This window comes from Pocillopora damicornis, chromosome 6, assembly GCF_964200805.1.
Source record: "Pocillopora damicornis chromosome 6, jaPocDami1.2, whole genome shotgun sequence".
Classification (NCBI taxonomy): Eukaryota; Metazoa; Cnidaria; class Anthozoa; order Scleractinia; family Pocilloporidae; genus Pocillopora; species Pocillopora damicornis.
Window position 1 is genome coordinate 2,206,037 of NC_142675.1, and position 14,673 is coordinate 2,220,709.

The 14,673-nt window shown below is 39.2% G+C and overlaps 2 protein-coding genes and 2 long non-coding RNA genes across 7 annotated transcripts in view; 1 reads left to right on the top strand and 3 right to left on the bottom strand.

The window, feature by feature from the left end:
• Nucleotides 1–14,673, top strand: part of LOC113666581 (histamine H2 receptor) — a 56,976-nt gene that overhangs the window by 11,311 nt on the left and 30,992 nt on the right. The window lies entirely within an intron of this gene.
• On the bottom strand, nucleotides 714–4,488 carry LOC113666592 (uncharacterized). 3 transcript variants are annotated; one of them, XR_016187858.1, is made up of 6 exons: nucleotides 4,283–4,488; nucleotides 4,131–4,171; nucleotides 3,078–3,100; nucleotides 2,273–2,305; nucleotides 1,472–1,505; nucleotides 714–948 (listed from the first exon to the last, which is right to left on the bottom strand). It is a non-coding gene; the product is annotated as an uncharacterized LOC113666592 (long non-coding RNA). The 3 variants fall into 3 exon arrangements; XR_016187859.1 differs by having other exon boundaries at nucleotides 3,078–3,126; XR_016187857.1 differs by lacking the exons at nucleotides 4,131–4,171; nucleotides 4,283–4,488 and adding an exon at nucleotides 3,183–3,818.
• On the bottom strand, nucleotides 5,300–12,328 carry LOC113666590 (uncharacterized). Of its 2 annotated transcripts, XR_016187856.1 has the most exons (4): nucleotides 11,246–11,848; nucleotides 10,756–10,784; nucleotides 9,639–10,402; nucleotides 5,300–5,694 (listed from the first exon to the last, which is right to left on the bottom strand). It is a non-coding gene; the product is annotated as an uncharacterized LOC113666590 (long non-coding RNA). The 2 variants fall into 2 exon arrangements; XR_016187855.1 differs by lacking the exons at nucleotides 5,300–5,694; nucleotides 11,246–11,848 and adding an exon at nucleotides 12,126–12,328 and having other exon boundaries at nucleotides 9,936–10,402.
• Nucleotides 12,549–14,207, bottom strand: LOC149043413 (uncharacterized). Its single transcript, XM_089210129.1, has 4 exons — nucleotides 14,078–14,207; nucleotides 13,927–13,967; nucleotides 13,364–13,392; nucleotides 12,549–13,008 (listed from the first exon to the last, which is right to left on the bottom strand). The coding sequence occupies exons 1-4, from the start codon at nucleotides 14,087–14,089 to the stop codon at nucleotides 12,755–12,757; spliced, it is 336 nt and encodes a 111-aa protein (XP_089066255.1). The 5' UTR covers nucleotides 14,090–14,207; the 3' UTR covers nucleotides 12,549–12,754.

Below are 14,673 nucleotides of genomic sequence, written 5' to 3' on the forward strand. Positions count from 1 at the left end.
GTAGCGAATCAGATCGCTGGGTGCTAAATTTAAGTGTTTTGAAATTTCCTTAAGAAGACATTGGTAACCAGTGTAGCGCATCAGACCTTTTCCGATTTGTTTATCTTATAGAAGTCTTCCAGAAATCGACAGTAAATTCCCTTGGCTCGTTTGTCTCATGTTTTACCGCAAATGTGGTTGCGCAAGCTATATGGGCACAGCAAAATACGCGGGTTGAGATCTGAGCTATATTGCAGGGGTCTGTTTTTCCTAAACGCTGGCGCTTACTTGGTTTTCATTAAAAATTTGCGCGGTAGTTGGCCGTTGTTTTACTAACATATGCCCTCAGGTATGGTTAGAAATCTTATAACAAGGTTCGTGGTCTATGTCATTGGTAAAACTTGTTTCGCAAATTTTTGGTCTTTGATTTTTAAACGGCATTTGGTCGGTTAGGATAAAATAACTAATCGATAGATGCGCGCAAGATATCGTAGAACGCATTTGGAGCGTGCTCGACATCAAATGATGTCTGTTTTGCCAACTGAGTTTTAGGCGCTTATAATTCAGCCAATAATACCAAAATTTTTGACAGACAGTGCTTTGATGGTTAGCTTTCCAAAATCATGGAGTTGCCTCATGGAAAAGTCTTGCCTAAAGTGAGGCATTTTTCTAAATTGGAGGCATCCTTTATCTTACAATAAGGAGTATGTCGAGTAAAAACATAGCAAGCCAAATTTTCCTGCACAAAGAAAAAAGTGTTACATTTATTCCTATCCTAGTACAAGAGTGTAAATGTTAAAAAAGAAACTTTCGCTTAGCTAAGTAAGAAACATAGGGAAACCTAGAAAAAACATCTAATGCTTGATTGCGTAAACAGCAGGGAACAGTTCAAAGAGATAAAAGTTCAGTTCCTTGAAGCATCTTCAAGATCGTCATCAACTCTCTCTGTCCTTTTCTTTCGCGATGTTCCTGAAAGACATGAAGAATGCAGTGTGTTTACTTAAAAATGTTCATATAGCTTTGCGTTATCAAAACCTTAAATCCGCATACAAGCTTTGTGGCAGTGAAGATGATCATCTGCGCTGAGGATATCTTGTATTTTGCTTTTGTTACCTGAGATGGTTTTAAATTCTTTACAATTTTTTAGGATTTTTGTAGAGGATTTGTGCGTTTCAGTTTTCACTAATGATGTAATTACCACCAAGAAAAGCATGCCACTTTGGTTAAACAATTCGTTGGAATCACTGATTTTAAGCAATGAATATAAGTGAAGATTTTGCTTTGTTACCGCTTGAAGCTGCAGTCAGGAAGCGTGTTCTGTTAGCGCGCAATTCTTAGAGGAAATATCTGACTGCACAACTTTTACTTAGGGGCCTTTTTTATCGTATAGAAACATCGATAAATGTACAATATAGTGGCGGTGAGAGCGGTCAGTTAGAGCGCAAAACGAGACTGAATCACTTTTACTTTTGAAATAGAAACTAAAACCCACCTATTCTACTGGATGGTGCAATGCTCCAGGTAATCTGAAATAAAGATGCAGAGAGAATGTCAGTAGTGCAGAAATGAATGAAAAAAGCAAAACAAATTAGAAAGAGACAGAGGACCCTTTTTTTGTCCTCGAAGGAGGTACAAAACTTATTCTGGCACTTTCAAGGTTTAATTTTTTTTGGATGCTCTCCCTCTTGCGCGCTTTATTCTTTGCCCTCTTTCTTCGCTTTCTCTGATAACCATAGTCACGAGAAGAGTTACCAGTTGCCTGTGATTTTCCTGACATTTTGAAGTTTTAAGAAAAGTAATCGCGCGCCAACTTCGTCTGCCACAGATGTATCTGACATAGTTTTTTCAACTGACGCGATTTTATGCTCAATTATTAAAATATTCAGAAAAATCGGTTAACTTAAAAGCGCAATTTTTTTTAAAACTTATAAAATTGCCAGCATAAGGATTACGTTTTTCTGTAAAACGACAAAGCAGTTTCGATGTTAATTTATATTTACGAAACAAAATGTTCTCTAAAGGCAGCTTTAAAGTTTCAATAGAGAGGCGGGTAGGAAGTAGTCGTGTACGGACTTCCCAGTCGATCGCTGAAAGCTAGGGTGGTTAAAAGTGAGAAATCATAGATTTTCGATTTCCTACTCGCATGATTTTGCGCTAAAGATCTAGAGAGTTGCCGAAAAAGTTAGAGTCACTTTGTTCTAATGCAAAGTATTGTGTGCCAAAATGAGGGTTACAAGTATTGATTATGATTCACTTTCGATTTAGAATAGAAATTGATTCAAAAATAGCTCACCATGTATCGTTACGCCGGAGGATGCCATCCACCCTGAAATAGAGAGAAAATTTTTAGAGCAGGAGAGAAAAACAAACGACAGGCGACATAATATAACAACGATTATTTACTGGGAACATTTAGTCTTAAAATAGAGAACAAGCTTGCAAATTTTTTATGTCTTCGATAAATCGGGCAAATCTACAAACAGCTCTAATAGATCTTTCCAGTTTTTTCTTGCATTTATTATCATTTTCGCGGGCAAAATTTGTTGTTCCGTTTGATCTTCTAGGCATTTTTAAGGTATGATTCTTAGCGATATAAAGAGAGTACCTCTTGAACTCTTGTTTTCAACAAGAAGGGTCAATCACAACAGCATTATGTGTGATATATTTTTTTCTGCGCTTTCGTAGCTTCTGCTTATATAATCGAAGCCTTCTAAAGCGAAAATCTTTTACGCAATTAGTTTATCTAGCACAGAGATTTTGCTCACTCATTGAACTCCTATCCATTTATGTGGAATGCGAAGGAGAGCAACTGATTCTCCCTCTGAGTAGACATATTGCTTTGGCTCTTAGCCCGAACATTGCTATCTAAATTCGAGCAGGGAATATGAATTTCCAATGATATACAATCAACCACAGTCATGTTTTATTGCTTGCCTTTATGAATGGAAAAGAAACGTGCGGTTTAGATGGCTAACAGCTCTTTCAAGTGAGTTGAAATATATCCAGCTTATTTCGGGAATATCCGATTTACAAGAAAAATATAGACAATAGTAAAATGACGATTCATGAATCGTTTTTAAAAATTGATTAAAACTAACCTTTTATTGACTGCTGCACCAACCTGAAATACAGAGGCAAGAGAGTCAGCTTGGGAGAAGTGAAAAATGCAACGAATCAATATCATGACTAAGTTCGGTATTTACCTTTAGCGCGACTTTTACTGCGACTTTTATTCGCCTTTGGCGCATTACGTCCAGTTTTTGTTGTTTTCTTTTGAATAGCTCCTTTCCTTGGTTTCTTTTTCTTTGCTTTGTTTCTCTTTTTATAACTCGCATCGCGAGTGGAATTACCACTCGCTCCTGCTTTGGGCATTCTTTCTACAAACTGTTGATGCTTGTCTCCTCAGAGTTCTACAGTGAAACCACAACTAACCGCCTCACGCTTTTCCATAGTCTTTGCGCGCGCTTTTTCGCCCATGTGACTTTGATTGACATTTCAAAACCAACTGTTATGCACTGGTTTGCCTACAAATATCTTTCTTCCGCGATATCATTGCTGTTTTTTATATGAGTCTGTTTTACTGGAATCACAAAACAACTACCTTCTTTCTATTTTATATGGGAAACTCTGCTGGAGTCGATGTCCATCAATTTGGCCTTCAGTCAAATTGCGCCTCATGGCTACCTATCCCTGATAAAAATGTGTTCCCTTGCTCTTACACTTAAATTGCTTTATTTTCGATGGTTTTCAGCGCAAATTCAGTTTTCTTGATCGTCGTTTCGTTTATACAGAAATTGTGGCTTTAGATGGCTTAAGCGTGGACTGTTAGATCGAATACTGTGTTTAAATACTTTTCTCTATCAAATTTGATACCACTATCCGCCATCTTGTACAAACAACAAACAATGTTGATCATTGAAGTAGAAAGCGCAATTCTCATATCGAGCTCAAAGATTACGCAGTTTGATGTGAATTGAAGACGAAGGAATCGAGAATCGAGCTCGAGAAGAGCCGAGGACCGCGTGATCAAAAAGTAGGCCGCGAGGTAGAAAACTTGAGTCTATTGAAAACTCTGCTGTGTTACGCCGCCATATTGAACGAACGACTGAAACCCACACTAAGCGGGACTTCAGAATTTATGTTAAGCTTACCCCGAGAGCGCTTGTTTACAGAATACAGCAGCAACAACATCCTGAAAATGAAGGTAAAATAAACGGTTGGTTATGTCGAAAAGCAGATTAATAAAACAAGAATAGGCAGATCGTGATTATAGCAGTTTAAGTCAAAGGCTCACAAGCATTACCTCGCTTGATATCTGGATCATTTGTCGTATTTCCAGAACTGCCCGACATCTCCTTGGTAGAATCAAGCTTTGGAGAACTTATTGACCGTGGAAAACGAGTTTGCTTGCTTAGTATGATAGCGCGCTTTATGCCTGCGTAGTTTTTCCCACGAATTAGACTCTCACGTCATACTTCCATATTTGACATTTGATTGTATTCACATGTCTGAAATTGGTTTTACCGATTGGTTTTTACGCGGCCGTCCTTGTCATTCTCTCATCATTCGTCTTCCTCATAGGTGGGTTGTTTGGTTGCGTCAATTAGTTGTGATGAAAAACAATGAACGCGTCTCGGGCCCAAATTTGTTCAATTCATATCTGCACTCAGACGAAACGAAATTCTTTTAAACTTTGCGCCTCGTATGAGAAACAATCGAAGAAGTAAATGATCGAAATAAACAAAGCAGCTCTTCACTATATTCTTGCTTTTGACATTTTTTTAATCTTCATTTGCGCAAAAAAACGAGATCATCATCTTAAAATGCGCGTGAAGATTGTTTCGAGTTTCTTGATCTCCATTCAACAGAAATTTAAGCGAATTTTCCCGCCTATTGCAGTTCAACTCTAGATTGCTCAGCCTTCAACACCTAAACTTCATTTGCGGTAAAATCTCGCGAATATTAATGAACTACCCTAATTTTGGAATCAGTACTACATGGGCCGACTTCACGTTTGAAGTATTTCGCATATTTTGCTTCGTATCATTTAATTTCTGCTTTCTCGGGCGCCATCGGGTCTATTTACTAATGTCCCTAAAACGTCGATGTAATTGGTCCTCGTCTTGACGAATGCCGTGGACTGCAGCCCACGATATTCCTTGCAATATTCTGGTATATATAACCCATTTTGAGACATCCTGTTATGCCTTCTCGAATTCCTGTGCTATCGATTTTGTTTGACATCGGTAGGGATACTGGGTCTCGGATATCTGCAGCGGAAACACCGCTAATAACTCAGAAACAAGACCACAACTCAAAGTACTTTTGTTGTAATGTTTATTGACTCTATCTCTGTCAGATCTTTACATCAGCTCTTCTGCTTTCTCCTCTATGTGAGTGGAATGATGACTTGAAAGCCAAATGAAATACACGATTGTAAAATCTCTTGGAAGTGAGAACCCTAGCTAAGAACTAATCCAAATACAAACCATTTCAGCCGAACGAACTATGATCATAAACTTAATGAAAGCCATAATCATCTGCAAACTCCAGCTCGACTACAATTGCCTTTGTTATACGAGGGAACAATTTTGTTTTAGGCTTCGCAAAGCGAATAAGTTGTGACAACTGCAAGTAATTGAACGCGAGAAACTGCATCAGTCCTTGTGCAAAAGGGCTTCATTGTTCCTCCTTCTAAAACTTGGTGTTTGGTATCTGAAAGGCGAGGAAATCTGATTAAGTATAAATGACAATGGTAACAGAAGTCTGAACGGATGGTAAACGAGTCGGTTTGAATTCAGAAACGAGAGATCTCTTTGCTACACTCGACAGAATTATTTCCGACGTCTTAGTGTAAGCCAAAACGAGGTAATTACGCGATAATGTGTATTTTGTTACTGTGCATGAAGAGATTAAACAATTCTGGATATTAAGAAATGGTAAGTTATGCTAAGCATTCTTTTCAGAGGATTAAATCTTTCGCTTATGGCGCGAAAAACCGAATTAGAATAGAAAACAGTATGAAAACAACTTTCAAGAGGAACGCACAACAAAGTTGAGTAAGAATATCACTGACTCGTGGCGCGAAATGTTGCAACAATTTATACCTAGTGGATAAAGAGGAAATTTGTTGCAGACCTTTTCTAATCTTTAACGGAGTCATCTACGGCCTGTCTTCTCTTTACTCTCGGTATCTGATCGGGGCGGTTTCGATTTTGACAGTTTCGATTTTGACGGTGGCGATTTTGACGTTGGCGATTTTGACGGATTCGTTCGTGACTGTTTCGATGATGACAGCTGCGATGGTGTGGCTTTCTCTGTTGGCCGATTGGGTGGCGGCTTTGGACCTTTCGGATCTGGAGGGGAATTCGGGGTTGGTTTTGATTTTCGTGGCATAGTTTTCAGTGGCAGTAGTGTACGAACAAGTTGACTCACAGCGACCAGCAGAGGTAGACGCTCAACTTTACTTAGGCTGACGTCAGATCAGTGCTATTTATAGCGAGACGCACCGAAACCGAAGAATCACATGTACGATCTTGATAGCTGTCAAGTTTGAGCGCAAAAAACTGCTTACCAAGCGTGCTTACGAAGAATTTTGGAAGACAGTTTCTTTTTCGAATCATATTTTACTTGTTTCGAGTATAATATTTCAACAAGGTCGAAAGACAGATTTTTGCGCTAAGTAGAGATGTCTGTGAATTATCCTATTTCTCCCCGCCTCGCCGATTACGCTCAATCGATCAACCAAGCAAAATTTGGTTTTACCGCAAAAAAAAAACCGGGCTGTCCATGTCATTTTCTCATGATTCATCTTCCTCAAAGGTGGGTTGTTCGGTTGCGTCAGTTAGTTGCGATGAAAAACAATGAACGCGCCTCGGGTCAAAATTTTTTTCATTCATATCTGCACTCAGACATATCGAAATTCTTTTAAACTTTGCGCCTCGTATGAGAAACTATCGACGAAGTGAATGATCGAAAAATAACTCTCATTGCGTATAATTAAGTGCAAACAAAGCAGCTCTTCGAGGTGTTCTTGTTTTGACCATATTTTGAATCTCCATTTGCGCAAAAAACGTAATCATCTTTAAATGCGCGTGAAAATTGTTTTGAGTTTCTTCATTCCTACACAACAGAAATTCAAACGCATTCGCTGGCCCTGCAGCAGTTTAACGCTACATAGCTTCAATACCTGAACTCCATTGCGCAATAAAATCTCGCGAATATTAATGAACTAACCTATTTTGGAATCATCACTACTGGGCTGACTTCCCATTTGAAGTATTTTGCATATTTCGTTCAGTTTCATTTCCAATTTTTCGGGCGCCAACGGGTCTATTTACCGATGCCTTGAAAACGTCGATGGAAGTAGTGCTTCTCTTGATTAGTGCCACAATATTCCTTTCAATATATCTGGTAAATAACCCATTTTGAGACATCCTGTCGTGCCTTCTCGAATTTCTGTGCTATCGATTTTGTTTGACCTCGGTAGGGATAGGTTTGAATTCAGGAACGAGAGATAACTTTGCTACACTCGCTAGAACTATTTCCAACGTCTTAGTGTATGCCAAAACGAAGAAATTACGCAATAGTGTTTCTTTTGTTACAGTGATGAAGAGATTAAACAGTTCCGGATATTAAGAAATGGTATGTTATGCTAAGCACTCTTTCCAGAGGGTTGAATCTTTCGCTTATGGCGCGAATAACCGAATTAGAATGGAAAACAGTATAAAAACAATAATCACTTTCGAAAGAGGATCGAAAATTTACCTTTTAAATCACTGATCATTCGCGCCAACCTGAAAAACAACTGAAAGGAAGATTTAGTACGCGTTGTTGCCGCGTCGCCATGTTGTAATGGCTTACTTCGAGCAATTGTCCTTTGCAACATCGCGAGAAAGCGTTGCGGCTGAAGACCGCGTGTACCTCTGTTAAGAGCTGTGGTAGATCTTTGGACTTGTTTTTTGCGTCCTTAACTTGTGGCGGATAATATTTGCGGTTGCGTTGGATCTTCCGGGCATTTTAGAGAGATGGTTCGCCATTAGCTCGTGCACTCTCCTCTCGACAGTAAGAACGATCGATCACAATAATATATGAGCTTCACTGTTTATCATTTAGTCATTTGTTTTAAGAGGAAAGCATAACAAAGTTAAAAATAAGTGAGTAAGAATATCAGTGACTCGTGGTGCGAAATGTTGCAACAAATTATACTGAGTGGATGAAGCTGAAATTTGTTGCCAACCTTTTCAAATCCTTAACAGAGTCGATTTCAGCCCTTCTTTGGCTTTGATGGCTTTGGTCTCGGCCACGGATCTGGAGGGGTATTCGGCGTTGGTTTTGGTGGCATAATTTTCAGTGGCTGTAGTGTACTAACAAGTTGACACACAGCGACCAGCAAAGGTAGATCTCAACTTTATTATGGCTGAAGCCAGATCAGTGCTTTTAATAGTGAGACGCGATAAAAGTAACCTTGCCGCGTGGCGAAAAAGTTGCGTCTGCGTACTTCGTATACTAATTTATTACAGGCCCTTTTTTGCTGTTATGCATATGAATCTGTTGAACTGGAATAAAAAAATTACTGCCTTTTCTCCATTTGTAAGGGAAAGTCCGCTGGAGTCGATATCTATCAACTTGGCCTTCCGCTAAATTGCATCTCATGGCTACCTATCCATGACGCAAATGTGTTCCCACGCTCTTACACTTTAATTGCTTTATTTTCAATGGTTCTTTGCGCAAATTCGATTTTCTTGATCGTCGTTTCGTATATACAGAAATTGTGGCTTTAGATGACTTTAGCGTGGACTGTTACATCGAATATTGTGTTTGAATGCTTTTCTTTATTAGATTTTATACCACTATCCGCCATCTTGTACAAACAACAAACAATGTTGATCATTGAATTAGAAAGCGCAATTCTAAAATCGAACTCAAAGATTGCGCAGTTTGGTGTGAATTTAAGACAAAGGATTCGATCTAGCATCCCCTTGAATCGTGAATCGAGAATCGAGTCCGAGAAAAGTCGAATACCACGAGATTGCGCCTCATGGCCACCTATCCATGACGAAAATGTGTTCCCTCGCTCTTACACTTTAATTACATTATTTTCAATGGTTCTTTACGCAAATTCGGTTTTTTTAATCGTCCTTTCGTTTATACGGAAATTGTGGCTTTAGATGACTTAAGCGTGGACTGTTAGATCGAATATTGTGTTTACATGCTTTTCTCTATTAGATTTGATACCACTATCCGCCATCTTGAACAAACAACAAAGAATACTGATCATCGAAGAAGAAAGCGCAATTCTCAAATCGAGCTCAAAGATTACGCAGTTTGGTGTGAATTAAGACGAAGGATTTCATCTAGCATCCCCTTGAATCGAGAATCGAGTCCGAGAAAAGCCGAAGACGACGAGAACAAAAAGTAGACCGCGAAGTAGAAAACTTGAATCTATTGAAAATGCCACTGTTACGCCGCCATATTGAACAAACGACTGAAACCTACACTTAGCAGGACTTCAGAATTTAAGTTAAGCTTACCCCAAGAGCGCCTGTTCGCAGACTACAATAGCAACCACATGTTGAAAGTGAAGGTAAAACAAATGGTTCGTTATGTTGAAAAGCACAGAATTACAACAAGAATAAGCAGTTTAAGTGGAGACTCACAAGCGTTTCCTCCTCCCTCGCTAATGCAAAGGTAATTTGGTTCTGGCGCCAACGGGTCTGTTTACTGATGCTCTTAAAATGTCTATGGTAGTGGTATCTCTCTTGATTAATGCCGTGGACTGTATCCCTTAATATTCTTTGTAATATTCTGGTAAATAACCCATTTTGGAACATCCTGTCGTGCCTTCTCGAATTTCTGTGCCATCGATTTTGTTTGACATCGGTAGGGATACTGAGTCTCAAATGTCTGCTGTGGAAACACTGCTAATTACTCAGGAACAAGAACAAAACTCAAACTACTTTTGTTATAATGTTTATTGACTCTATCTTTGTCAGATCTTTTACATCAGTTCTTCTGCTTTCTCTTCTCCGCGAGTGAAATATTGACTTGAATGTTACAATGCTTTGTCATCGAACGTAGGTCAAATAAACAGCACTATAAATCATACGTTCCATAAGTGTCTTAGGTTGAGAAAAAATCGATCGTGAAATCTCTTAGAAGTGAGAACTCTAACTAAGAACTAACCCAAATACAAACCATGTCAAGCTAAACGAACTTTGATCATAAAATTTTTGAAAACCATAATCATCTGCAAACTACAGCTCGACTACAATTGTCTTCGTTATACGAGTGAATAGTTTTGTTTTAGGCTTCGCAACGCGAACAAATAGTGACAACTGCAAGTAATTGAACACGAGAAACGCATCAGTCCTTGTGCAAAAAGGCTTCATTGTTCCTCTTTCTAAAACTTGGTGTTTGGCATCTGAAAGGCGAGGAAATCTGATTAAGTATAAATGACAATGGTAACAGAGGTCTGAACGGATGGTAAACGAGTCGGTTTGAATTCAGAAACGAGAGATCGCTTTACTACACTCGACAGAATTATTTCAACGTCTTAGTGTAAGCCAAAACGAGGCAATTACGTGATAATGTGTATTTTGCTATTGTGCATGAAGAGATTAAACAATTCTGGTTCCAAAGACATAAGAAACGGTTTTTTAAGCTAAGCACTTTTTCTCCACGGTTAAATCTATCGCCTATTGCGCGAATAACCGAACTAGAATAGAAAACAGTATTAAAATAAAAACCACTTTCGAAAGAGTATCGAAAATTTACCTTTTAAATCACTGATCATTCGCGCCAACCTGAAAAACAATGGAAAGGAAGATTTAGTAGGTGTTGAGCGATCGATGAAGGAAGATTTCCGCCATTTTGTAATGGTTTACTTCGAGCAGCTGTTCTTCTCGCAAAATCGCAAAAAGCGTTGCGGCCGAGGACCGCGTGCACCTCTGTTTAGAGCTGTGTTAGATCTTTTGACTTGTTTTTCGCATCTATAGCTTGCGTCGCGGACAACATTTGCGGTTGTATTGGATCTTCCGGGCATTTTAGAGAGCTGGTTCGCCAGTAGCTCGTGCACTCTTCCTCTCGACAGCGGAACGATCGATCACAACGATATATAAGCTTCATTGCTTATCATGTTTGTCATTTGTTTTAAGAGGAACGCACAACAAAGTTAAAAATAAGTGAGTAAGAATATCACTGACTCGTGGTGCAAAGTGTTGCAACAAATTATACTGAGTGGATGAGGATGAAATTTGTTGCAGACCTTTTCAAATCCTTAACAGAGTCGATTTCAGCCCTTCTTCGGCTTTGATGGCTTTGGTTCCGGCGACGGTTCTGGAGGGGTATTCGGCGTTGGTTTTGACATAATTTTCAGTGGCTATAGTGTACGAAAAAGTTGACTCACAGCGACCAGCCAAGGTAGACGCTCAACTTTATTATGGCTGAAGCCAGATCAGTGCTTTTACTACGTGGCGACAAAGTTGCGTCTGCGTACTTCGTGTACTATTTTTTTATAAGCCTTTTTTGCTGTTATGCATGTGAGTCTGTTAAACTGGAATCACAAAATTATTTCCTTCTCTCCATTTATATGGGAGACTATGGGAGTTGATGGCCATCAACTTGGCCTTCAGAAAAAGTGCATCTCGTGGCTACCTATCCACGACGCAAATGTGTTCCCACGCTCTTACACTTTAATTGCTTTATTTTCAATGGTTCTTTGCGCAAATTCGGTTTTCTTGATCGTTGTTTCGTTTATACAGAAATTGTGGCTTTAGATGACTGTAGCATGGACTGTTAGATCAAATATTGTGTTTAAATGCTTTTCTCTATGAGATTTGATGACACTATCCGCCATCTTGTACGAACAATAAATAATGTTGATCATTGAAATAAAAAGCGCAATTCTCAAATCGAGCTCAAAGACTACGCAGCTTGGTGTGAATTTAAGACGAAGGATTTCATCTAGCATACTCTTGAATCGAGAGTCGAGAATCGAGTCCGAGAAAAGCCTAAGACGACGAGAACAGTAGATCACGAAGAAGAAAACTTGAATCTATTGAAAACGCTGCTGTGTTATCGCCGCCATATTGAACAACGACTGAAACCCACACTAAGCGGGACTTCAGAATTTAAGTTAAGCGTACCCCATAAGCGCCTGTTTTCAGAATACAACAGCAACCACATGTTGAAAGTGAAGGTAAAACAAATGGTTCGTTATGTTTAAAAGCAGAGAAATAAAACAAGAATAAGCAATTTAAGTCGAGGCTTACAAGCGTTTCCTCCTTCCTCGCTAGGGCGAATGGAATTTGGTTCTGGCGCCAACGGGTCTGTTTAGTGATGCCCTTAAAATGTCTATGGTAGTGGTATCTCTCTTGATTGATGCTGTGGACTGTAGCCCTCAATATTCCTTGCAATATTCTGGTAAATAACCCATTTTGAGACATCCTGTCGTGCCTTCTCGAATTTCTGTGCTATCGATTTTGTTTGATATCGGTGGGGATACTGAGTCTCGAATATCTGCTGTGAAAACACCGCTAATAACTTATTAACAAGAGCACAACTCAAACTACTTTTGCTGGAATGTTTATTGACTCTATCTCTGTCAGATCTTTTACATCAGTTCTTCTGCTTTCTCCTCTCCGCAAGCGGAATGATGAGTTACAATGCTTTGTCATCGAACGTAGGTCAAATAAACAGCACCAGAAATCATACGTTCCAAAAGTGTCTTAGGTTGAGAAAAACTCGACCGTGAAATCTCTTAGAGGTGAGAACCCTAACTAAGAACTAATCCAAATACAATCCATTTCAAGCTAAACGAACTTTGATCATAAACTTTGTGAAAAGAATAACCATCTGCTAACTCCAGCTCGACTACAATTGCCCTCGTTATATGAGGGAACAATTCTATTTTAGGCTTCGCGACGCGAACAAATAGTGATAACTGCAAGTAATTGAACACGAGAAACGCATCAGTCCTTGTGCACAAGGGTGTCATTATTCCTCCTTCTAAAACTTGGTCTTTGGCATCTGAAAGGCGAGGAAATCTGATTAAGTATAAATGACAATGATTACATAAGTCTGAACGGATGGTAAACGAGCCGGTTTGAATTCAGAAACGAGAGATCTCTTTGCTATACTCGACAGAGTTATTTCAACTTCTTGGTGTAAGCCAAATGAGGCAATTACGCGATAATGTGTATTTTGCTACTGTGCATGAACCAATTCTGTGCAATTCTGGTTCGAAAGACATTAAGAAATGGTTTGTTATGCTAAGCACTCTTTCTCCAGGGTTAAATCTATCGCCTATTGCGCGAATAACCGAACTAGAATAGAAAACAGTATAAAAACAATGACCACTTTCGAAAGAGTATCGAAAATTTACCTTTTAAATCACTGATCATTCGCGCCAACCTGAAAAACAATGGAAAGGAAGATTTAGTACGTGTTAAGCGATCGAGGACAAGATTTCTGCCATGCTGTAATGGTTTACTTCGAGCAGTTGTTCTTCTCGCAATATCGCAAAAAGCGTTGCGGCCGAGGACCGCGTGTACCTCTGTTAAGAGCTGTGTTAGATATTTTGACTTGTTTTTTCGCATCTATAGCTTGCGTTGCGGACAACATTTGCGGTTGTATGGGATCTTCCGGGCATTTTAGAGAGCTGGTTCGCCAGTAGCTCGTGGACTCATCCTCTTGACAGCAAGAACGATCGATCACAAATATATATGTAAGCTTCATTGGTTATCATTTTTGTCATTTTTTTTTAAGAGGAAAGCACAAAAAAGTTAAAAATAAGTGAGTAAGAATATCACTGACTCTTTGCGCGAAAAGTGCAACAATTTATACTGAGTGGATTACAACGAAATTTGTTGCAGTGTTACGCCGCTACATTGAACGAACGACTGAAAACCACACTAAGGGGGACTTCAGAATTTAAGTTAAGCTTACCCCATGAGCGCCTGTTTACAGAATACAGCAGCAACATTTGTCTGAAAATGAAGGTAAAATAAACGATTGGTTATGTCGAAAAGCAGAATATTAAAACAAGAATAGGCAGATCGTGATTATAGCAGTTTAAGTCAAGGATCACAAGCATTACCATAACTTGCATCACATGTCGAATTTCCACAACCGCCCGACATCTCCTTGGTAGAATCAAGAACTTATTGACTGTCGAAAACGAGAGAATTTATTGACTGTCGAAAACGCGTTTGCCTGCTCGGTATGATAGTGCGCTTTATGCTTGCCTAGTTTTTTCCACGAATTAGACTCTCACGTCATACTTCCATATTTGACATTTGATTGTATTCACATGTCTGAAATTAGTTTTACCGATTGGTTTTTACGCGGCCGTCCTTGTCATTTTCTCATCATTCGTCTTCCTCATAGGTGGGTTGTTTGGTTGCGTCAGTTAGTTGTGATGAAAAACAATGAACGCGTGTCGGGTCAAAATTTGTTTAATTCATATCTGCACTCGCTAAATTTATTATTTTCAAAGCTTCATGAAACAAAACATTGGTTACTAACGTATCGGCCAGTTTATTTATTTGTTGGAAAGTTGCTATAAATTGGCAAGAAATAGCCTCGGGTTCCCTTCTTAGCTGTGTTTTGCCACAGTCGTAGATGCGCACATCTTTGCTCCACAAAATACGCGGGTGGAATTCTAAGCTATTTCCGGAGCATCTTTGTTTATCG